This window comes from Chionomys nivalis, chromosome 4 (genome assembly GCF_950005125.1).
Source record: "Chionomys nivalis chromosome 4, mChiNiv1.1, whole genome shotgun sequence".
NCBI classification, from domain to species: Eukaryota; Metazoa; Chordata; class Mammalia; order Rodentia; family Cricetidae; genus Chionomys; species Chionomys nivalis.
The window spans coordinates 103,702,741-103,728,996 of NC_080089.1; the positions used below are offsets into that span (position 1 = coordinate 103,702,741).

General features: G+C 37.6%; 1 protein-coding gene across 5 annotated transcripts in view; it reads right to left on the bottom strand.

Annotated features, from left to right (window-relative positions):
• Dock3 (dedicator of cytokinesis 3) overlaps positions 1–26,256 on the bottom strand; it is a 401,182-nt gene that overhangs the window by 209,368 nt on the left and 165,558 nt on the right. For all 5 annotated transcript variants that reach the window (XM_057766540.1, XM_057766539.1, XM_057766538.1 and 2 more), the window contains exon 6: positions 1,512–1,660. In XM_057766540.1, the coding sequence (XP_057622523.1) occupies positions 1,512–1,660 (149 nt within the window). The remainder of the gene's footprint in view (positions 1–1,511; positions 1,661–26,256) is intronic.

Here is a 26,256-nt window from a genome sequence, read left to right on the forward strand (position 1 = left end):
TTAGGAAGTTTTTGTTTCCAATTAGATAACTGGGAGACTTTCCTTTATGGTAAGAGTGCGGGACCTGGTCATGATACTACAAAACCTTTAAATGCCACAAAACATGAGGTCCCAATTCTTACTCCCGTTGCCCAGTTCTCTGAGGCTCTTGGTTTCAATATTTGCTTACATAAAGGGGAAACAAGTGGCTATTAATTTTTCTCAAGTGATGATTATTCTTCATACAGACTTTCAGACCATTAGCATGACCTTTTAAGGTCCTTCTCATAACCCTGGATTCTGGGAGCTTCAGAGCAGACTTTCTCCAACATCACTAAAGTTCTCTCTGCCTATACTAACTTCTTCTGTCAAATAGCCTACTTCCTACCTTTCAGAAATAGGTTCACATATCTCATTTATTGGAGGGTACCCCTTCCCAATCATTTTCTTTTCTATCATTTCAATAATGCCTTGGTTGGGAAAAGTGAACATAAATATTTAAATATATGTATGTACGTACATACATATATCTGAAGTAGGAAACAACATGGTTGCTTCAAAGTTCAATGAACATGAACAATTACTAAATTTAGGAATAACTTTAATCTCTTTCAACTTATAATGACAAAGTCTCAATTTTTTATTTAAAAAAATTATTTTATATTATGTGTATGTGCATTTTGCATGCATGTATGTCTGTGCACCATGTGCATTTATGGTGTCAAAGAAGCCATAAGTGAGCAGTAGATCTCCTGGAATTGGAGTTGTAGATAGTTGTGAGTCACCACATTAGTACTGGTAATAGAACCTGGGTCTTCTGAGAGAGTAGCCTGTGCTCCTAAGCACACAGCCATGTCCCTGGCCCCCAAATTTTATTTTAAGGGCACAGAAAATCATCACATCCACTGCACAAATGCAGGAATCTTTCTGAATGACAAATGAGTTAAGAATACTCTGAAGTATAAATACTCATTTATAATGATATTTAAACAGGTTCATTGTATGGCTAGAAGATATATTTTAAAACCAGTAACAGAGATGCACACACACAGAGAATACATTTATTTGTTGTGTGTGTATGCATGGAGCTGCCCAAGCAAAAGTCAGAGAACTTCACCATGTGGGATCTGGGGTTCAAACTCAGGTAGAATGGTTTAGTATAAGTATCTTTATCTGATGAGCCATCTTTCCTGACTCCCCCGCCTTTTCCCCTTCAGTATCAGAGAATTTTTTAAAGTATATTTTGATTAGTGAGGTTTAAAATAAAGGAGTTTATCTCCTGGAAACAGCTCAGAGGGTAAACTCCAACCAACTCTTTAACTCTTAACAGAAATAAAATACAGGGTAAGAAAACGTCAAGACTAGAACTAGTGAATGCCCTTTGATAACTGGAAGAAACAATGATACCTATAAAAACTGTACAGAAGATATATTATCTTTGAATCATTAAAGAGAAGCTTACTCAAGTTTAAATTCTATGAGGACTGAGTCACAATAAAACTGAGAGATGTCCAAGTAATAGTCATACTTACTCATTACCCCAGTCCAGTCGTACGGTGATGTGCCGCTTAACCTCCCGCACCTGATCCTGTGTCAGGTGACCAGACAGTAGCTGCCTTCGAAGATCAATAAGTTCATTCATCACATGGCGTAGTTTGTAGAAAAGATCTACTTTGTGTTTCTGAAAGGTATTTTGGTGTGGGTGAAATATAAAAGGGATATGGAAAGGGAATGAGAAGAGAAAGAAAAATAGTTAAACTATGAAAAGTGCTCATTTCCCTGAACTATAAAGGCAATGTAAGAAGAATCTTACTTAGAAACAAAGTTTTGAGTTCCTATTTTCTAAAAAATTGTGCACAATGCTATCTAACAAGGCAGTGTAACTAATCTGGATCATGGAAAAAGCACCCTCTCTATTCAGCCCTGGACTGCTCATCTCAAGTAAATCAAAGTTATTACACTTAATCAGAAAAGTAACTTACACAGAAGCCCAAAGCTGATTTCACAACGGAAATAATAATGCACTTAGCAGCAAGACTTCGACCATCTGGCAACACCTCTAGTTTCATCAGGAGGGATAGTCAAGTTAAAAGAAGGAAGGAGAGAATTAATTGCCCTATTTTGAAGCAACTAAGGTTTCATATAAAGCCAGTCTCAGGAGTGAGATTCCTTTCTTGGATTCTAGGCCTCATCTAGCTTTCTAATTAGCTTCTTTTAAACAATGTGGATCCCTAGAGTAATAGATTTCTACTCCTTTCAGCTTAATAAAGATCCTCACGCTTACAAAAGTTAAGGAGAAACATCATAATGAACTTAATTAAGGGCATTATAGTGTTTATTACCTTGCAAGTAAAAAAAAAAAAACAAAAACAAAACTAAGTACTCACAGTTGGTGCTTCAAAAAAGCATTTTTAGGAACTGAAGTCTTATTTCATTGAAGCAAAACCTTAACTTTTGAATACCTTGATTCTATCTCTTTCAAAGAAAAAAATGATTTTTATATGATTAATGAATAACTTGAGATAAAATAAGTCTATAAAGAATGTTTTTATGAATTGGGTTTTTGGAGTCCATTCTCTTGGTGGGATTTCTTACTCATCTTTGATGCATGAGAGAGGAAGCCTGGTCCTACCTTAACTTCATATGCCAGACTTTGTTGGTACCCCAAGAGAGGCCTTGTCCCCTCTAAGGAGTGGATGTGGGGGGATAGGAGGAAGTGGGGAGGATGGGAGAAACGGAGAGGGAACTGGGGCTGGTATGTAAAGAAAAAAAATTTAAAGAATGCTTTTAATGATTAATAAAAAAATTCCCAGATGCAAATTTTCCCCAAATATTTCTTCTCCATAAAACTTGAATCCATGGGTACAAAGGGGCAACCGTATTCTCACAGATAGGAAAAACCCCTAATATGGGTAATGATGCAGAGAGTTGGAAATGTAATGAAATTACTGAAGTCTTTTCCTTTGATTGCTTCATTCTCAGAGAAATAAAAAGGCAAGATCATCCATGAGAGTGATACAAAAGGATGCTGAGGCTCTATAAGACATGAAACAGTTTCTCAGGAAATGGTAACCTTGAATTAGGGGAGAAAGATAGTTTCAGTTGCTAGGTAGCTCTGAGATTTACATACGATATTTAAAAGTGGGGTTTTTTAAGGTCAAGTATAAGAAAGTGTGCTGACATCAATTCATCTCATGTTTGCATATGCACTATGAGTTATTATTTTTAAAGATTTATTTTTTTACTTCAAGTGTAATGGCTTAACGGTTGTAATCTGCCATGTGGGTGCTAAGAATCAAACATAGGTCTTCTGGAAAAGCAGCCAGTGGTCTTAATTACTAAGTCATCTCTGCAGCCTGTGCGCTAAATTTAAATGCTTGTGTCACACTGCCATGGGTCATGCCAGAGGAACAGTGAGTTGTAGTTGAAGTTCTAGGTGTCAGCCCACCAGAAGGGAATCCTCCGATGGGCTCATCTCGTTTAGGCAAGGACACAGGACTACAAACCCCAGAATGCCTTTTGCTTCTGCTGTGTCTTTACATGTTTGCTGCAGTTTTCTTTCTCTAGTACCTAGCATGGTATGAGTGGATGTGGGGAGATCTCCACTGTCTGTGATATAATGTGTTTATCTCTTGGAAACAGCCCATTCTACTGGGTAAATTTTACCTGTGGATTGTTAAGAAGATGACCCCTCCCCTACGCTGTACTGTATAATTTAAATAGCTTAAGTAAAGTTTTGATGAATAAAAATAAGTACAAGGATGTTTCACAGTCAGGGTCTATGAATCTCACCTAAAAAGTTGTACGATGTGGGATTCCCCTCTGCATGCTATGAATATTCATTATTGTCATTGATTAATAAAGAAGCTGCTTCCGCCTATAGCAGGGCAGAATATAGCCAGGCAGGAAGAGATACATAAAGAGAGTAGGCGGAGTCAGAAAGACACTATGTAGCTGCAGAAAAAGGCAGATGCCATGTGGCTGCCCAAGAAGCAATAGGTAACAAACCACAAGCTTTGTGGTAAAATGCAAAATAATAGAAATGGCTTGATTTAAGATATAAGAGCTACCTAGAAATATGCTTGAGTTGCTGGTCAACCAATGTTGTAATTAATACAGTTTTTGTGTGATTATTTGGGTCTGGGCAGCCAGGAAATGAACAAGCAGTCTCCCCTTACAGTTGCATGGATTATAGTTAAGTTAATGACTAACAATTGAGTCCCAATAGCTCAGTTAGTTTAAATTCTTTTAACATTCATGTTGGGAGATGTGTTTACAGGTCTCAGAGCGCATCATAGCTGAAACAAAGCTTTGAAAATAACAAAGTTAGACTAAGATGTTTTTGTTAAACAACTTTGAGGTTAAAAAAAACCAAGAAGACCACTTAAAGTTTTAATAAGACACAAAGTTGAATGCAAAACTCTTTTAAGGTCAGGGAACAAGAACAAAGCAGCCCAATTATTACTAGCTGACATATTCTTATTGCTAGCTTTTGTTGATGACCAAAAGTAATTCCTTTTACTGGGAACCAAACAAGCAGCCTTCTCCAACAAATTGGTGCCCAACATGGGGCCAACTAAATCCACTTAAAACCTGAGAGAGTTTGAAAAGGAATTCTAGACAAAAAACAAAAAAAACAAAAAAACAAACAAAAAAAAAACATACAGAGTTTAACATAGCTTCTTGCTGTTTGCTGGCAGCATGCAGCAGCTCCTTTAAGAAAGGTTTTCCTGATTCAGTTGTAGCAAAAGAAAAAAAAGTCACGCCACTTTGAAATGCCGGCATTCTGGGCCATCTGCCAGTGCAAACTCTGACTCTTTCAGGCAGGAGGTCCAGCTACAAAGCATTTGAGAGGGTTTTGTGAGCAAACTGCTGCAGTTTGCTTAATGGCAACATAGACTTGCTGTGTGCCTGAGAGTAGGGTGGTTTGCATGACACTCAAAAGTGTGAGCAGCTCTGCCATGCTGAACTAGGTGGGGAAAGCAGAAAGTGCCATATATACCATAGTAATGGCGCAGCATTAAGTTTTTAAAAGCACTTAGCATTTTAAAAAGTACTCTTGGACAGTAAAAAATTACAGATATGCAATAAAGACAAATCCAGATGAGTCATAGTGTTGGAAAAAGGTATACAGGCTTAGAAGTGAGAAGAAAAAGATTAAAGAGAGTCATAAAAGGAAGTTAATGGTTAAAAAAAAGGGTAAAGTCTTTAAAGAGAAAGACTACAGATAGTCATAGAAGAAAAGGAGTAAAGAAAAACAAGCCATGTAAAAATGAAAAATTCAGAGAGTATGGATTTTGTATATTATTGTGTTTTCTTTGAATTTTCTGACTGTAAAGGAGCAAAGTACAGAGAGACATTTCATTGTATGGGATACTAAGCTAAACCAACATGTATATTAAAAAGGTATTGTGAATTTCAAATTTGGGTCTAAGGATATGTTGCTTTGGAAAAGAGGTTCTTCTCTTCTTTCCACAGAGGAAGAGAAACTGTGGATTGCTTCCAGAATGCTGTGGTTTGAAGGAGCATGACCTCCTGAATGGTTGCTGTGAACACCCTCAAAAAATTACTTCACCCAACTGCTGACTGAGATGAACCTAGCACACAGGACACACCATGAAAGACCTGATCAATAGCGCCCTCAAACACCAGAAGCAGTATAGAGAGAACTATGCCCATATTCCCAAATATTGTTTATAATTGTTTACTTACATTTAAAGAGGGATATGATATAGATAAGAATAATTTGCATTGGTATGGATCTTGGTGTTTTGATACAAATTTAAAGTCAATTTTGTTATATGTATATGTATTTCTGATCTTGATTAGGGTATTGTATTCATGTAACTCACTTAAAAATGTAATATATAATTAAGAAATATAGGTTAATAGGTAATAATCAAACTTGTATCCATGTTAGTTAGATTTTCTAGATGTATGGAGATATATTTCCATTTCATAGGTATTCTTCTAATCTTTCAGAGACCAACAGAATATGGCATTTAAAATGTTTTAATAATGTAGTACTTTTCATAACAATGAGACATGTCTGCCCCTGGCAGCACCAAGTACTTTGAGAGGAAGATGGGTATCAAAGAGGCTCCTAATGGAGTTTGCTAGCCATTTGGGCAAGAAACTGCTTTTGCCTGAACTGATTAACTGGACATGAAGGACCCACAGAGAAATGATTGCTGAACTAAGGTGAGACAGTCCTTCAGGGTTCCTGCTTCATGAAAGAATTTGCTAGACATTCTGTAGGACACAGAAGAAACTGACTGAAAAACTGCCAATATAGGTGGGGCTGTCTTTGAAATTTCCTGCTTCATGGAAAAGTCTGCTGGATATTATGGGCCTGTGGACTGAAGAGTGGATGTCCCAATTGTACAGAAGAACTTTAGGTGATTGTCCAGGTAGCAAGATGTCTCTGCCCATTTTAGAGTTTTGGAAATTGCTTACAATGCACTTCCTGTTACTTAGATAATATTATATCATTCTGGAGTCTTTGATAGAGTTGAAGAATTTACAACTATAATTATAGTTTTCCTTAGCTATGATAAAAATAAAGTAGATATAAATATTGTAACTATAATTCTCGTTTGATGCCTGTTTTGTTATATGTATGTTAAAGTTAAAACCTTCTTTTTTGTTTAAACAGAAAGGGTGAAATAGTGTGGGAAGTCCTTCTGTCTATGTGTTGCTTTTATTAGATAATGAATAAAGAAACTGGCTTGGCCTGTTGATAGGGCAGAAGTTAGGTAGGTGGGGAAGACAGAACTGAATGCTAGGAGAAAGAAGGGAGATGCCATGGAGCTGCTGCCATATATAAATGTGCTGAAACTTTGCTGTTAGCCCATGACCTCATGGTGATATACAGATGAATAGAAATGGGTTAAATTAATATGTAAGAGCCAATAAGAAGCTAGAGCTAATGGGCCAAGCAGTGGTTTTTAATAATATAGTTTTTGTGTGATTATTTCGGGTCTAAGCTATCTGAGCGGCCTTGAATCAAACAAGTGGCGTTCTCCAACACATTTATGTCCACAATCTCCTGATATAAAAAGTTATTAATGAACAGTTATGTACCCTAAATATTTAAGTAGAGCTGACCCTTTTTCATATCAAAAATTTCTGTTTATGAGTCCTTTAAGATTTTCTATAAAATTACCTTTCAAGATAAGTAATGAAGTAATTGGCCATTTCTTTGTAACTGAAAATGCTGCCTGCCAGTAAAAGACCTGACAAGAACACCTTGCTTTTCACATGGTTAATCTATAACAAGATGCTTGGGTATGAATGTATGTGGGCTCTTGGCATAATTTGTTTTTTACCTGTAATACATAAAATGTTTAATCATATGAGGAAGATTAAAAACATGTTTTTACCTATAATCATTTACTTGAAAAATGGATTGCAACTGTTTTGACTCTGGGATATAAAAGCCATAAAACAGCATAAGATAGAAGAGAGAGAATAAATAAGAATAAGAATAAAGAAGGAAACCATCAAGAGAGTTTGTGAGTGTCTTTTTCCCTAACTCCTCTCAGATAGAAAAGTTTAGCCACTCAGACTCCGTGGATTCCTGTCAAACTCCTGTGCTGCTGCAGGCTGGTCCTCCAGACAAAATTATCACACCAAAATTCACATGTCAAAATCCTAATCCCTAAGGCAATGTTATCAGAAGGCAGTACCTCTGGGGAGATGATTAAAGTCATAAAGGCAGAACCCAAATAGCATTAGTGTGTGTCCTTATAAGCCTCAATGGAGTTTGTTCATTCCAACACAATGTAAGGATGTAATGGGAAGGTGCCAGTTAAGTGGAAATGGGCTCTCCCATGACAGTAATTCTGTAAATCTTAGACTTCTCATATTCCAGAACCATAAAGAATAAATTTCTTCTTTACATTTTATAGTTTGATATATCAGCTTTAATAAAATAAGAGTATATGTGTATATAATTATATAAATGGGGGGCTGGAGAGATGGCTCAGTGGTTAAGAGCTTTGCCTGCTCTTCCAAAGGTCCTGAGTTCAATTCCCAGCAACCACATGTGTTCACAACCATCTGTAATGAGATTATTTAGTGCCCTCTTCTGGCCTGCAGGGATACATGCAGGCAGAACACTGAATACATAATAAATAAATCTTTTAAAAAATTATGTAAATGGGTATATACATATATAAGCATATATGCACATGTAAAAGATATACAAATGTTTATACATACATAATATCTGTACAAGAATATATTGGTATAGTCTTTAAGAAATTATGTTTCAATAATGAGTTTTCATATTAAAATGTCCAGAGATGATAATATCTACCATGCCCTGTTCTTCTATAACAATGACAGTCCTTTAGGGAAGACAAGAGTGTGTTGATTCTGAGACTTCTTTGAGTAACAGAACATGACATCAGTAAACTAAGTCAATTTTTAGCCCTTAATTAGTTCACTTCTTACTGTCTCTTAGCATACATGAATAAATGAATGAATAAAGTAGTCAAGCTTTTAAAAGCACAAGTTATATGTTGAAATCATAAGTAGGCACCCTACTAACAACTCCTCAATGTGACCCATATTGTATACAGAGCCTTGTCTCATCTTCGGGGACCTATTGCCCACCTTGCAACTATCTGACTGCAACAGAGTGAGAAATTCTAAGAAGAAACAGGCCAGCTAAGCTACTGAGACATTTATCAGTTGTTTGAAATTACTAAGCTGTTGATGTTTTGTTATGTAGGTAACTGGAATACTTTTTAAAAGTATAACTGCTAAACTTTTTATCTAGTAGAAAATCCATTCTCATTTAACTATGCAAAGGTGGAAAAACAAGCCCTAGCCTTTTGTGTAAAAACAAAGTAAGAATGAAATGGATCATAAACTAAAAAGCAGCAGAATGATTGCAATCAATACAGCGTCAATTTATTTTCCAATCCTCTACACTCAACTAAGTGGTTCCCTCTCTCTAGGATCTGTTCCTGCTACACAGGTGCTCTCCTAGCTTATTTTCCTTTAAGCTTTCATCGATAATAATGCCCTTCCTAAAATCTTACCCTACCTGATGTCAGTAAAATACATACTTTGGATTCTCAAGGTAAGCACCTAAAACCACTAACTCAGTAGAAGTTCTGTGTAACCAGAGGTCTTCCAGTACTCTAACTCCTGAATTAAACTAGCCCATAACTACATGTGCCAAAAGTAAAGAAAATGAGATCCCATGGAATAACTGGATGTGTAGTCAGCATAATTAACAAAACAAAAGTAAAAAAATGGATGCAATGATGGACATTGTTAAAAATTTCACAATATTGAGGACAAAGAGATGATCCATAAACTTTCAGGAAGACAAACTGTAAACAAGAGGAACCAGAACAGCACTGGCATGGTATGACAGAAACGACAGCATTGGAATATGGGAAATAAGGAAGACAAGCTTTCAAAGCTCTGCAGGGTCTGCTTTTGTTGTTGTTTTGTCTGAAACAGTGTCACTGAATGTTTGTGCCTGGATGTATTCAAAATCTTATCCTCCTGCCTCAATCTTCTGAGTGCTGGCTAGAATAAATATGTATACCCATACCAAGTTAAAATTCTGTATCTTATTTGTAACAATTTTACATTCATCAAGACTATCAAACAAAGGTAATGGTAGGCTAAATACATTTTAAAATGCAAAATGTTAATTTTTACTTTACATTTTTTTTCAGAAAGCTATTGATTGGTAAAGTGTTTTGCCAAAGGAACAAATAAGTCAAAATCAAGGCAAAAGTAATTTAGCCTCAGAGACAAAGACATTTTTAAGGACATATTAATGTAGAAGGTAGCATGGTTCCATACAGGTTATAACTGAGAAAAAGTTATATTAGTTAAATACCTAATGTATTTGAACATACTCAATGGAAATTTTTATTTCAGATAAGAGGTTAGATTTTACAAAACAAAGTAAAGAATACCAAACAGTCATTAACTATGAAAGGAAGCAAAACTTGAATTCCTTATTTATGAAAATAATTACACAGATATCATAACAGCTTACTATTTACTCAAAAGGGGGTCATATGAAATTTATGAAATAGCAACACTGTAACTACTGAATACTGACTCGAAAGACAGAGATATGGGTTTCTGAACACAGTGCAGGGGGGAAGTAGCACATGTGTAGGTGCATGAGCATTCAGTTTAATTATTGTCATTTACATTAAGACAATCATTAAACAATACTTAAATACTTTTTCTAAAGTTTAGAAAAGACATCCACTAAAGGGATATTTCTAGAAATGTAAAACATTAAAGAAATAGCTTAAAGAGCTAGAAAAAATAAGTATGGGCTAAAAATTAGGAGTGGGAAGAATGGCACTAGAACCTAAATTTAATTAAATGATCAGCATTCCATGGTGTATAAATTTAAAACCTAGATTTACAAACATCTTTGATTGTTTTACAACATAAAACAGAATGACCCCAACTATAAAAAGGCCTTTCTCCATATCCCACCCCAAATGAGTTATTGCAGGACACAAAGTTAAGTAGAGTCGAATACAGCTTTCATTGCTTTTTACCAACTTAAATATTGATAAATGGAACTAGCAAACTTGGCTAAGTACAACAACTCCCTGTCAGAATCAACACAAAAGCTAGACTACTTATATTTCTGGAACACATGATAAATGAAGTGCATTCCATAGCAGTACGTGACCATGGAGAAAGCTTTGTCTCTTAACTACAGCATGCCATTTGTCCACTGAGAGTTTTTACCCTCTGGTGACATTATATATAGAGCAGCAGTGATTGCAGCTACCCTGCCAACCAAGCCCATTTAGGATCTCAGTCATCCTGTAGCAGGAAAAAAAGAAATAAAGAAAAAAAGAAAACAGGCAGAAGGTACATATTTACATCTACTTCTCTAGAAATACAGCAACAGCCATTTCAAACCAGGACTTAATACCAAGGAAACCCAGGAGTTTTCTATTAAAAACACAGTGTTATACTAAATCCTACATTTGGTTTCTCTTAAAGGTCTGTCTTTCTTACTAGAGGGGAAAAAAAACCTGAATACTTTAATGTTAAAAAATTCACTCCTGCACATCCAAAGTGAATTCTTAAGTTCACCATTAACAGTAACATGAAAACATTCCGTGCCTTCATATTGCTGATTATCCATCTAGACTTTTAATTCTTTAACAATATGCCATAGTGCATAAGGGATACTAGATATAGGGTCAAGATTGCTTGGTGCTCTATCTTAATTGACAAAGTGATCTGGGAAAAATTAACTAACTACTTCAATGGTATGCCTTGGTATTTTCATTTGGGGGAAGGAAGGAAAGGGAGAAAAAGGGGGGAGATGAGAATGAATCTATCTGCAACTGTAGTTATTATCACACCTCAGTTTTGTTCTCTCTCCAGTAGACTCTGCTCTGGACCTGGCCTCAAAATATCATCTAGTTTGCTAGCTGAACTTCTAAACAATGACCACCAACCCTTGCCCTTGTGTCTTACTTTTAAGTACTGCAACCTAAAAATAATTCTAAAAATAACACCCAACTGCTAATCATAATCTTGATTTGGATCTTATAGTCCTTTTATATTTTAACTACTTATGGACATAATTTCTTTTTAGTATGGCTCATTTTATCTGTTTTTAAAGAACTGTCATATGTAGAAATTCTGTATCTTCCTGATGAAATGAACCTTTACTTCTGAAGAACGTGCCGCTCTGAATAAGGTAAACAAGTCAGTTACAGTTTTTTATCTTTTAAAGTGAGATACTGATAAAATCTTAGACCTGAACTCAAAAGGCTATCAACAGTCGGATGAACTACAAAGTTTAAAACTATAAATTTAATAATAAAGCATTTTCGGTTATTATGAAAAGTACAAATGGTTATATATAACTATATGTTAATGCAAAAGCACAGCTGTCATTTCCAAGTTTATTTATATGATGGATTACATAGATAGATTTCCGTATGTTGAACCAGCCCTAAATCTCTGGAATGAAGCCTACTTGATCATAATGGATGATTTTTTTTATGTGTTCTTGGATTCGGTTTGCCAGTATTTTATTGAAATTTTTTACATCGATGTTCATGATTGAGATTGGTCTGTAATTGTTTTTCTTGGTTAAGTGTTTGTGCGGTTGTGGTATCAGGGTAACTGAAGCCTCATAAAAAGAGTTTGGCAATGATCCTTCTGTTTCTATTATGTGGAACACTTTGAGGAGTATAATCGGGCCCTGGACTTTTTTTTGGGGGGGGGTATTTTTGATGACAGCTTCTTTTTCCTCGAGACTTATAGGTCTATTTAAATTGCTCACCTGGTCTTGATTTAATTTTGGTATATGGTCAGCAATACCACTCTTGGGAATATACCCAAAAGATGCTCAACCATACTACAAAAGCATTTGTTAAACTATGTTCATAGCAGCTTTATTTATAATAGCCAACCTAGATGCCCCTTAATGGAAGAATGGATAAAGAAAATGTGGCACATCTACACATCAGAGTACTACTCAGTGGTTAAAAAAAAATGACATTATGAACTTTGCACACAAATGAATGAAAGTAGAAAACACTATTCTGGGTGAGATAACCCAGATCCCAAAATATGAATATGTTATGTACTCATTCATTAATGGATATTAGCCATAAACAAAGGATATTGAGCCTTTAGTTCATGATCCTAGAGAAGCTAATTAATAAGGTGAACCAAAGAAAAACATATAGATCCACCTGGAAATTGAAAGCAGACAAGATCGCCTGACAAAATTTGGGAGCATAGGGGTGGGGGAAGAAGGAAGGGGAGAAGGGGAAGAGGAGGGGGAAAGAGAAGGGTTGGGAAGAGCTTGAGGAAATGGGATAGTTGAGATGGAGGAAGGACAGATATGAGAGCAAGGAAAGAGATATTGAAAGAGGGAGCCATTTGGGGGTTAGCAAGAAACCTGGCTCTAGAAAAGTTCCCAGGAATCCACAAGGATGATCCCACCTAAGACCTTAAGCAATGAGGAGAGGGTGCCTGAACTGGCCTTGCCCTGTAGTCAGACTGATATTATCTTAAATGTCACCATAAAACACATAGGCAATAGACCCACATCGGAGCACTAGACTGAGCTCCCAAGGTCCAGTTGAAGAGTGGAAGGAGGAATAGTATGAGCAAGAAAGTCAAGACCACGAGGGGTTCACCCACTGAGACAATTTGCCTGAGCCAATGGGAGCTCACCAACTCCAACTGGACTGGGAGTGAACGAGCATGGGATCAAATTAGTCCCTCTGAATGTGGTTGTCAGTTGGGGCAGATTGAGGGGCCAATGACAATGACACTGGGATTTGTCTCTAGTGCATGTATTGGCTTTATGTAATCCTATTCTCTTTGGATGTATATCTTGCTCAACCTGGATGTAGTGGCGAGGGCCTTGGACTTTTCACAGGGCAGGGTACATTGTCCTCTCTTAAGATTGGAGGGAGTAGGGGAGGGTGTATGGAGGGAGTGGGAGGAGAGGAGGAAATGGGAATTTGGTTGGTATTTTTTAAAGTAATATAATAAAATAATAATAATAATAGAAATTGTGGCTATGTTGGCCTTGTAAAATTACTTTAGACGTATTTCTGTAACCAAAATCTAAAATTAATTATTCACTACTTTACCAAATAAACAAAACCCAAATATCAAAAAAAGAACAGCAACAAAAACAGCAAGTGAGAATTATACAAGAAATTACTTCATTTCTGCTTTCCTTCATCCTTTACTTCCTCCCTTCCCTGTCTCACTCCCCATCCCTATCTCCATCCCTCATTCTATCTTTCTCTAGTGTAACCAAAAGTAGAGACATAAAACTCTCCAAATGAATAAGAGAGCACCCAACAGAATGGGGAAAACTCTTTGCCAACTATACATTAGTATCTAGAATACATAAAGAACTTTAAAGACTAAACATCAAGAAAACAGTCAATTTTTAAAAAATAGGCTATGAATAACATAAAATTATCAAAAGAAGAAAGACAAATAGTCAATCGGCACTTTTTAAAGTACTAAACATCCTTAGCTACAAGGGAAAAAGCAGATTAAAATTACTTTAAGTTTCTATCAGACTGAATAGTCATCATCAGGAATACAAATGTCAATAAATGCTGCTATAGGTGTGGCAAAAAAGGAACTCCTACCACTGCTGATAGGAATGTTAACTAGTACAGTCACTCTGGAAACCAGTCTGGAGGTCTACCCAAAAAACATGGCGGACAATGAAGGCTGATGAGAAGCCAAGGACAATGGCACTAGGTTTCGATCCTAATACATGAACTGGCTTTTTGGGAGCTTAGCCTGTTTGGATGCTCACCTTCCTGGACCTAGATAGAAGTGGGAGGACCTTGGTCTTCCTGTAGGGCAGGGAATTTGGACTACTCTTCAGTATGGAGGGGGAGGGGGAATGGACTGGGGGGAGGAGAAGAAGAGTGGGGATGGGGGAGGGGAGCAGGGGGAGGGGGCAATATGTGGGAGGAGGGGGAGGGAAATGGGAAACGGGGAGCAGTTGGAAATTTTAATTAAAAAAGAATAAAAAAAATGAGAAAAAAAAACTAGAAACAGGATTATTATATGACCCAACTATACCATCATAAGCACAGACTCAAAGAACTTCATATTTTATTACAGATATATTTGTACATCCATCTTCATTACTGCTCTATTCACAAAATCTAGGAAATAGAATCAACCCAGATAGCCATTAACTGACAAATGGATAATGAAAATGTAGTACATATACATTGGACCATCACTCAACAGAAAAGAGAAATAAAATTTGCAAGTAAATGGATGTGATTGGAAGAAAGCACACTTAGTGAGGTCACCTATGCCCCAAAGTCAAACACCACATTTTTCTCTTAGATGCAGATACTATATTCTAATTTTATGTTTTGTGTATTATGCATGGAGTACACATGAAAGTTAGGAAACTAATAATGGGCCAGTGGGCAAGGAGATACATCCAGAATAGAGACACAGTAGTTAGGGGTGAGGTGAACATAGAGAAGGGGAAGTACAGTAATATGGAAATGCAGAGACAGGGGAAGAGTTAACAAAAGTGAAGTGTGCATGAAAAATGAGAACCTATGACCTTACAACCTAAGTGAAAATATTATGAAATAGGATACTAGATATATGTGATAGAAAAGAATGGTGCAATGGATACTTGGAGCTAGAAGTGTAAGTAAGGATGGGGAAGTGGGATAGGAAAATAAGGGACACAGGGTGTTAACTAAAACTAAGGAAATATGACGAAGCTATGAAACTCCACCACCACTTGAGCAATTAAGCATAATTTTTAAAGGGGGGAAATGAACAGAGGTATGGGTGAACAGTATTATTCCCATAAGATATGAGTTATTTAATGAAAATCTCAATGTCATGCACAGGTTATCTCTCAATTAGTGACCACAAAGACACCCTGAACAAGATGGACTTTTGCTTTTGCTCCTGGTTGCTTATCATAAATAGACTGTAAGTCCCTGTTGACGGAAAACACATCACATTTCATTTATAGGAATAAAGAAATCAATCTTGAACAGACCACAAGATTCCCATCCTGCTAGCTAGTTTTTATAGTGCAGAAAGTACTATTCAGTCTGCTGGGGAAAGAAAGAAAAGATATCAATGGTCTGATCCAGCACTCTACCCTGCCAGGCAAAATATGGCCACTTATTTTTCCCACCACTCTCCACCCCCATCCCCACCTAACCAACTGATTTCTTAACTAGATTTGATGCCTGATCCATAGGAGGGATAATAAAAACCCATAGCTAGGATGCCACAAGTCCTAGGACAGAGTAGTTACTGCAGAGACTTACGGGCTAAGAATAAGTGGCTTTGAGTGCTCAGCCACAAATGGAACATTTCTGTCAACCGCCTTCCCCAATGCTCAGGGAAAATCACAGAAGACAAGCAGGAAGAATTTAAGAACTAGAGGATAGGAAAGAGTGCTATGAAATGTTGGCCTCTGGTTATGACGTGGCTGTTGTACGACTCAAGAACTCATAGCACCTGAGTTAAAACACAAGATTTAAGTAAGTTTAAAATTAGAACAAGGATTAGAGGAGGCTCCTGATGCACATCTAGCTGGGAGGTCGACAGTTGACAGCTGCTGAGGGGAAACTCACTTTTCTTTGGGAGAGGGGATGGACACTAGGAGACTGCCCATGTTACAGGGAAGGACCACACACACACATACTGGACTTAGTGGCTTTTTCTCTTTTTAATTTATTTAATTCTTTTTTTAAAAAAAGAAAATAAACTATCTTTTTCCATTATACATACCAATATTAGTTCCCACTTCCTCCCCCGTCCATCCCCTTCACATATTCCCCACCCCACCCCCATCCATTCCTCTGAGAGGGCAAGGCACATTGTTTTGGGGAAAGTCCAAGGCCCTCCCTTCTATATCTAGGCTAAGCAAGGTATCCATTCAAAGAGAATAGGTTCCCAAAAAGCCAGTACAAGCAGTAGGGTTAAATCCTGGTACTACTGCCAATGGCCCCTCAGTCTGCCCCAGCTATCCAACTGTCAACCACATTCAGAGGAACTAGTTTGGACCTATGTTGGTTCCTTCCCAGTTCAGTTGGTGTTGGTGAGCTCCCATTAGCTCAGGTAGACTGTTTCAGTGGGTGTACCCATCATGGTCTTGACATCATTGCTCATATTCTCATTCTTCCCACTCTTCAACTGGACTTGGGAGCTCAGTCCAGTGCTCCACTGTGGGTCTCTGCCTCTGTTTCCATCAGTTGCTGGATGAAGGTTCTATGGTGATATTTAAGATATTCATCAGTCTGACTACAGGGCAAGGCCAATTCAGGCACCCTCTCCTCTACTGCTTATGGTCTTCGCTGGGGTCATCTTTGTAGATTCCTGGTAATTGCTCTAGTGCCAGGTTTATTGCTAACTCCACAAAGGCTCCCTCAATCCAGATATCACTTTACTTGCTCTCATCTCTGTTCTTCCTCCATTCCCTCAAGTTCTCCTCACCCTCCCCCTTTTCTCTTCTCTTCCCCTTCCCACCCTCCCTTCTCCCCCTACTCCTATATTCCTGATTTTGTCAGGTGATCTTGTCTATTTCGACTTTCCAGGTAGCTCTCCATATCTTTTTTTTAGGGTTCACCTTGTTACTTAGCTTCTCTAGGATCATGAACTATAGGCTCAATATCCTTTGTTTATGGCTAGTATTCACTTATGAATCAGTACATACCATATTCATCTTTTTGGGTCTGGACTACCTCACTCCAGATGATGTTTTCTAGTTCCATCAATTTGCATGCAAAATTCACAAACAAACAAAAGATATAAAGTTGGGAATAAAGCTGGAAATAAGTTGGGAGAGATGGAAGAAAGGAGTATGGAGATGGATATTATAAAGATAATATATTATGAAATTTTCAAATATATATTTTTCTAAATATGTATGTATATATATTTTTCTTTGAGAAAAGGCAGGAAATAAACACATGTAGATTTGGTTTTGAGATAAACTTTTCCTTAGCAAACTCTTTTCTCCTCCTCTGGAGTTAAAACTTCACACTATTCTCATCCCCAGCATAAGATTTCACTGTTTTTATTTCTTTAATTTTGGGGAGAATTTAAGAAGAACTTGTATTACTTTTACTCTAGAAGTTTGGCAGAATTCACCTATGAAACTTATTTGCTACTATTCTATTCAGTCTTTCTCTTCCTTCATTATTCAGTCTTGGGAGGTTTTATGTTTCTGGGGATTTAGCTACTTCAATTTTGCCAATTCACTAGCACATAATCATATGTTCTTATTTTTTTATCAGTAGCATTAGATGTAATGCATCTTTCATATATGACATTATCTACTCATATTATAATTTCTGAGAGGTTCTTACTATGGAGTCATAAAGCTGACCTCAGACTCAAGATGATCCTGCCTCAGAGCCCATGTGCTGGATTCCATATAGCAGCATTATGCATGGTCCTGGATTTATTTATATTTATATAGAGACTTCTCTCCTTAGGGTAAATGGCTCATTTTGCCTTTTCAGAATACATCAGTTTCTTGACATGGTTTTTAATTTCCTTTTTGTCTTTTTTTTTCTTTCTGAAGCTGAGGACCGAACCCAGGGCCTACCACTGAACTAAATCCCCAACCCCTTAATTTCCTTTTTGCATATGTTTAAAAACTTTATCAAATTTCATCAATTTTTTTTTTTACAGTCTTGTTTGTTTTAGGCAGGATCACACTAAACAGCCCTTGCTGGCCTGGAACTCCCTACATAGAACAACAGTCTGGCACTGAACTCACAGAAATCCTTCTACGTCTGCCTCCTGAGTGATTAAAGACATATATTATAATGTTCAGCTATTTTTTTCCTGTTGGTTTTCTAATGTCTTTGTTCTACTGCCTCTATATCTGGATTTCATAAACTATGCATATCTAAGATCATGACTATCCCAGATAAAAATGAAAAATGAAAAAAAAACTATGAAAAATACTAAATCACACAGGGAATGACTAAACTGATCTAGCTCAAAGATAAGACAAGCCTAGCTGACATATTAGTTAGAAATCTGTTAGTGCAGAATCTCAACATGAGCCAGACTATGATGAACTAGAAGAGGTGGCAGCTCCTGCAGCTTCTGCCATATCTGATTAGCAGAATATCAGAAAACAGCAAACACTAGAAAACAAGACACCTGGCCACATATGATACATGAACATACATGCTTCAACATGGATTTTTATTCCTTCATTGTGAGGAGTCAAGTGGCCAACATTGAATAATGATTATACACAACGATGGTCAAATGCCACTATGCTGATTTTTTAATCTTTAAAAATTTTATATTTTTAATTTTTAATTATGTATATACAGGAAGGTGTGCACATGAGTGCAGTCCCCAAGGAGGCCAAAAAAAGGCTGCATATCAGATGTCCCTAGAGCTGAAGTTATAGGCGATTGTTAGTAGTCCTGTGTAGACACTGAGAACCAAGTTCTTCTCTGTAAAATCAGTACATGCTCTTAACTGCTGAGCCTTTTCTTTAGCCCTCAAATGCCATTTTTAAACAAGTCTTTTTGGAGTCATTAACAACTTTACCCTCCAAAAAAGAAGAGAACAGCTTTTTGAAATGATTCCATTACATAGTTCAGGCTGCCTTCAACTTCTTGTATAGCTTAGATGGCCTCAAAGTCCTGATTCTCTACAGTGCTGGGGTAATGGGCATGTGCCATCATTCTTTTGGGGGGGGGGATGTTTTGTTTTCTTTTTTCTTTGCAGCTTTAATTGTCCTGGAACTTACTCTGTAGACCAGGCTAGCCTCAAACTCAGAGATTCACCTGCCTCTGCCTCCTGAGTTTTGGGGTTAAAGACATGTACTACCACCATCAGGCTGTGTAATTATTCTTTAAAAATTCTTGGAAATTATTCAAATAAGGCAGCTTGTGTGGTTGATAAAATTAAGAATATTTAGAATTGTAACTGAGGTAAAAATTATTCAATGACCCAAATGCTGTTTCACAAAAGAAACATTACAAATGGTCAATAAAACCAAATCACACAGTAACAAAAGTTTTGAATTTAGAGAAAATGTAACAGAAGGGACACTAGAAATATAGAATACAATTTCACAATAGAGAAATATATTGTAAAAGTGCTGTACTGTATAGAATACCTTTCACATTTCACTCTCCTAACCCTCAGGATTACAAATACATTTGTTTATCAAACAAGTGATAGCTGAATTAGAAGCCACAAGTCATATCATGACATATTTTGAGGGTAACCAAGTACTTCAAAAAATAGATCAAAGAATGCATTTGGTAAAATGGTCAATTTTACTATGTTAATCCTACCTACCATTCCATAAGCATGGGAGATCTTTTTATCTTCTGATATTTCTTCAATTTCTTTCCTCAAAGACTTCAAGTTGTTTTCTTTTCTTTTTTTAAAATTCATCTATCGATTTTACATCCTAGCCTCAGCCTCCCCCATCCTCCCCTTCCAGGCTTCCTTCACATGCCCTATGTAGTTGGTTTTTTTTCTTTTACTCTTGCTCTTTTTGGGGGTTCAGAATCCAGTTTCCAAATAAATACACAGAGACTTATTCTTACTTATGAATGAATGCCCAGCCTTACTTTGGTTGTTTCCAGCCAGCTTTTCTTTAAATTATCCTATCTACCTTTTGCCTCTGGGCTTTTACCTTTCTCTGTTTCCGTATATCTTTCCTTTTTATTCTGTGTCCTCCCCTCCTCCTTCTCCTCCTCTTCTTCTCCTTCCTTTCTCTCTCTGTCTGTCTCTGTCTCTGTCTCTTTCTCTTTGTTCTCTTTGCCTGGCAGCCCCACTTATCTCTCTCCTGCTTAGCTATTAGCCATTCAGCTCTTTATTAGACCAATCAGGTGTTTTAGGCAGGCAAAGTAACACAACGTCACAGAGTTAAACAAATGCAACATAAAAGAATGCCACACGGGGCTGGAGAGATGGCTCAGAGGTTTGAGGTCCTGAGTTCAATTCCCAGCAACCACATGGTGGCTCACAGCCATCTGTAATGAGATCTGGTTGCCTCTTCTGGCATGTGGGCAGACAGAACACTGTATACATAATGAATAAATAAATAAATAAATAAATAAACAAATAAATAAATATATTAAAAAAAGAATGCCACACATATTTGCATCATTAAACAAATATTCCATAGCATACACAGATGTAACACATCTTCAACTAATATTCCATGACACACCCCTATTCCCATCCCCAACCTCCTCCTATTCTGTCTCCATCCAAGAAATGACAGGTTTTCCATGAGTATAAATAAAACATTGGGCATATCAAGTTGCAGTAGAACTAAGCATTTCCCCTTGTATTACAGTTAGGTAGGCAAGGTGACTCAGTATGAGGCATAGGGTCCCAAAAGTCAGTAAAAGAGTCGCAATGAGAAGGCTCACAGAAGCAACTAACCAGAGCCATAGGGGCTTGCAGAGACTGAACTGACAGTCAGGGAGCACACATGGGACTGACCTAGGTCCTCTGCATATATGTTACAGTTTTGTAACTTGGTCCTCTTGTGGGACTCCTAACAGCAGGAACAGAGGTTGTCTCTGACTTGAGATTTTTGGTCAAACAAATAGTTCACTTCCTTGGTTAGTGTTCCCCCAATATATTTTATATTATTTGTGGCTACTATAAAGGGTGTTGTTTCCTTGACTGCTTTCTCAGCCCATTTGTCATTTGCATATAGGAGGGATACTAATTTTTTTTTTTTTTTAGTTTATCTTGTATCCAGCCACTTCACTGAAGGTGTTTATCAGTTGTAGGAATTCCCTGAGAGAATTTTTGGGAACTTCTGGAGGTATCACCACCCCTGATTTCAAGCTGTATTGCAGAGCTATAGTAATAAAAATAAACACATGGTATTGACATAAAAACAGACACATTGATCAATGGAATTAAACCAAAAACCTAAATGTAAATCCACACACCTATGAATACCTGGGTTTTTTTTATAAAGAAGCCAGAAATATGTAATGAAAAAAATAAATCATCTTTAACAAATAGCACTGGTCAAACTGGATAACTGCATGTAGAAGAATATAAGGGGATCCATGTCAATCACCCTATACAAGTACATCCTACTCAAGTCCAAGTGTATCAAAGATTTCAACACAAAACTAGATCCACTGAATCTGAAAGGAAAAAAAAACGGGGAAACAGCCTTGAATGTGTTGGCACAGGAGACAACTTCCTGAATAGAACACTAGTAGCACAGGCACTAACATCAACAATTAGTAAATGGGACTTGGACCTCATGAAACTGAAAAGCTTCTGTAGGACAAAGGACACTTTACATAAGACAAAATGACAGCCTACAAAATGGGAAAAGATATTCACCAACTCCACATCTAACAGAGGGCTAATACCCAAAATATACTAAGAACTCAAGAAACTAGACATCCACAAATCATATATTCCAATCTCAAAATGGGATACAGATCTAAACAGAGAATCCTCAAAAGAGGAATCTCAAATGGCTGAGAAACAAAGAAATGCTCAACATCCTTAGCCAACAAGGAAATGCAAATCAAAACAACTTTGAGATTCCATCTTATGCCTGTCAGAATGGCTAAGATCAATAACACAACTGACAGCTCGTGCTAGCAAAGATGCGGAACAAATGCTATTGTGGAATATTACTTTACCTGGGCAAAGATGTGTTACATTTATTTATACTGTAGAATATCATCTTAACTATGTAAAGGTATGTTATATTTGCTTATGCTGCATTTGTTTAATTATGTAAAAAATGTATTTTTTTTAAACCTTGTCTGCCTAAAGGCATGTGATTGGTCTAATAAGGGAGAGGAGGGATAGACAAGGCTGGCAGGCAGCGAGAATAAGTAGGAAGGGAAATCTAGGCTAGGGAGGAGAGAGAAAAAGAAGAGAGAAAGGGAAGAGGATGAGGGGATAAGAAAGGGAGATGCCTGGAGCCTGCCAAGAAGCTGCCACCCAGTCAGACACAGAATAGGGCATATAGAATGAAAGAAAGGTAAAAAGCCCTGAGGTAAAATGTAGATGAAGAAAAACAGTTTAAGTTATAAGAAGTAGTGGGACAAGTTAAAGCCAAACATTCATAACTAATATTAAGTCTCCATATCTTTATTTGGAAGCTTGTTGGTGCCCAAAAGAAAGCCTGATACAAAGGGAAACACTCCTCCCTTGCTAGTGAGAGTGCAAACTTATATAGCCTCATATGAAAATCAATATGGTGGTTTCTCCTAAAATTGAGTATCATAAAAAACCTCAAGACTCAGCTATCCCATTCCTGGGCATATACCCAAAGACACTCCATCCTAGCACAAGGACATTTGCTCAACTATGTTCACAGCAGCTTTATTCATAATAACCAGAAACTGGAAACAACCTAGATGTCCCTCAACTGAAGACTGGATAAAGAAAATGTGCTACATTTACATAATGGAGTATTACTCACTTGTTAAAATGGTATCATGAAATTTGCAGGCAGATGGATGGAACTAGAAAAAAAAAACTCATCCTGACTGACCCAGACTCAGAAAGACAAACATAGTATGTACTCACTTATAAGTGGATATTAGCTATTAAGTAACTGATAATTATGCTGGAAACCACAGACCCAGAGAGCTAAGTAACAAAGAGGCCTTAAGGGGAGTGGGAATGACACCTGTATCTCCTTGAGAAGAATAGATTTTATGGGGGACTGGGAGCAGGTGGTAATGGGAACAGGAAGAATCAGGCGTGTGGGAGTACTGGAAAAGAAAATTGGAATTCAGGGGCATTGTTGGTGAGGGGGACAATGCGGAAATCTAGTATAATAGAACCCCCCCTGGAATCTTCAATAGTGATCCTAGTGAAGATTCCTAGTAATGGGAGATATGGAACTTGAACTGGTCATCTTTTGTAACAAAGTTTCCGGTGGTGGGGCTGTCAAAGAGAGGGAGGAGGGGTTATATGGGATGGGGGAAGGTGAAGATCATGATGGAGAAGCCCACAGAAGACAGCTGACCCAAGCTAATGGGAACTCATGGACTCTGGACTGACAGCTGAGGAGCCTGCATGGGACAGAACTATACCTCTTCATGCAGGTGACATGTGTGACTTGGTCTGTTTGTGGTGCCCCTGGCAGTGGGACCAGAATTTATCCCTGGTGCAGGAACTGGTTTTTTGGAACCCACTCCCTATAGTGGGATACCTTGCTCAACCTTAATGCAGAGAGGAAGGCTTGGTCCTGCCTCAACTTAATGTGTCAGTCTTTGTTGAGGACCCATGGGAGGCCTTACCTTCCTCTTTGAGGAGTGGATGGTGTGTGGGAGATGGGGAGCAAGAGGAGGGGAGGGAGAAAAGGGAAGGGAGAAAGGGGGAACTGTGGTTGATAAATACAATGAATAAAAATTTTAAAAACCTATCTTCTTCACTACTATATTTCCATTATTTAATGTGCAATTTTAATTTACTGGGTAACTTAGTCCTGCCCCATTCTCATGTCTCCCCATTTGTGGGATTTTGTAAAGTACACAGATTATCCTTTATTGGCAGTCTTCCTGCTATCTTAGATTGTTTGACTGTATTCTTTGCCTTAATCAGAATCAAAATCAGATAATCAGAAATACACCAGTTTTTCTGGGTGGTAAGGAGACTAGAAAGATAAATGAAGACCAGTAAAGGAAATACAGGGTAAAAGGGATGTGCATGGCTTTCTCTGTAAAGCAACATTAACATGAAGATATTTAAAGTCCTACTAAGATAGTTACCACAATACTGGTTTAAAAAAAAAGATGATCTTATGAGTACGAAGAATCCTTCTCTCCGTAGCTATCCTAGTGCTTGCTCAATAAGACCACAGCAAGGTGGTCAGGGAGGCAGGGACATAAACCACCTATAACTTCAGCAACACTGATTTCTCTTTATTGAAGGTGGTATGGCTAATGTTACTGAGTGTTGAATCTAACATCAAAAGCCAGTACTGAAAACTTAGTAAAACATTATTTCTCTTGGGAATCTAGTGAAAGGCAGATTAAATAGAACTTTTTATGATAAGGGAATACAGATCCAATTTTACTGAGTAGGCATATATTCTAGATATAGATTTGTCTTCTTCAATAATCATTCTTCCAGTATCACTATCCATGGACTCACATAATACCTTATCCCCACACTCATGGAATGCATGAATGATTACAACTGATGAAGTAACTGTAGAAGTAAGATTATGTGTGCTGAATTGACTGGTCATTAACTGATCATGAAAGTACATTCTGTTCCACAGAAAAACATAGTATTGGAAAATCAAGGCATCAAGTAGGAATTGACCCAGTCAACATCATTCCAATTGCCTATTTATAGACTTTCAAAATTCTCACCTTAGAAACTTTGAAATTTGTTAGCTTATAGACATTAGTACTGATGAGAAGCCCATGTTTTAAACAAGGGATACAAGAGTTGTTCTTATATCCCAACATTTACAAAGCAGAGGCAGGAAGATCATAAGCTTAGAGTCAAGCAGCACTACTAGTAAGTTCCAGGACAGACTGGGCTAGATAGCAAGACCCTAACTAAATACACACACACACACACACACACACACACACACACACACACACACACATCAACAAAGGATCATATCTTATTAGTCAGAAAAATCCATATAAAATATATAAACACAGCCGGGTGATGGTGGCCACATGGCTTTAATCTCAGCACTTGGGAGGCAGAGGCAGAGGCAGGCAGATCTTTGTGAGTTCAAGGCCAGCCTGGTCTACAAGAGTTAGTTCCAGGACAGGCTCCAAAGCTACAGAGAACCCCTGTCTCAAAATAAAAGAAACAAAAAAATGTATAAACATGATATAACTACATTTCATGAAATTTTTTTTAATTTTTTTAAATTTATTTATTTATTTTCCTTTTTATTCTTTTTTAATTAAAATTTCCACCTGCTCCCCGTTTCCCATTTCCCTCCCCTCCTCCCAAATATTGCCCCCTCCCCCCACTCCTCTCCCCCTATCCCCACTCCTCTTCTCCTCCCCCCACACCATTCCCCCTCCCTCTCGATACTGAAGAGCAGTCCAAATTCTCTGCCCTGCGGGAAGACGAAGGTCTTCTATCTACGTCCAGGAAGGTGAGCGTCTAAACAGGCTAAGCTCCCACAAAGCCAGTTCATGTATTAGGATCGAAACCTAGTGCCATTGTCCTTGGCTTCTCATCTGCCTTCATTGTCTGCCATGCTCAGAGAGTCCAGAATCAACCCATGCTTATTCAGTCCCAGACCAGCTGGCCTTGGTGGGCTCCCAATAAATCAGTTCCACTGTCACAGTGGGTGGGTGCATCCCTCGTGGTCCTGATTTCCTTGCTCATGTTCTCCCTCCTTCTGCTCCTCATTTGGACCTTAAGAGCTCAGACCGTTGCTCCAAATTGAGTCTCTGTCTCTACCTCGATCCATCACCAGATGAAGGTTCTAAGGTGATAGGTAAGCACTGAATTTTACTTAACTGATTTAACAGTAGTCAGAAATACTTCAGCTTCTTAGCATATCTTGCATCGAAATAGTGATGGAAGTAGTTTCAAATTCTAGCATGGACAATGGTGACTCTTTACAATTAAGAATAAAAGTAGTTCTGGGAAACAAAGGCCTTTTCTAGAAATACTGACAATCAGTCATGATTAGATTGTTTTAGGAAAAAAAGGAAAAAAGATAACTTTTGTGTGGCTTCAAATAAGCTCACAGTTTTTAGGGTGTTTGTTTTCAAGACAGGGTTT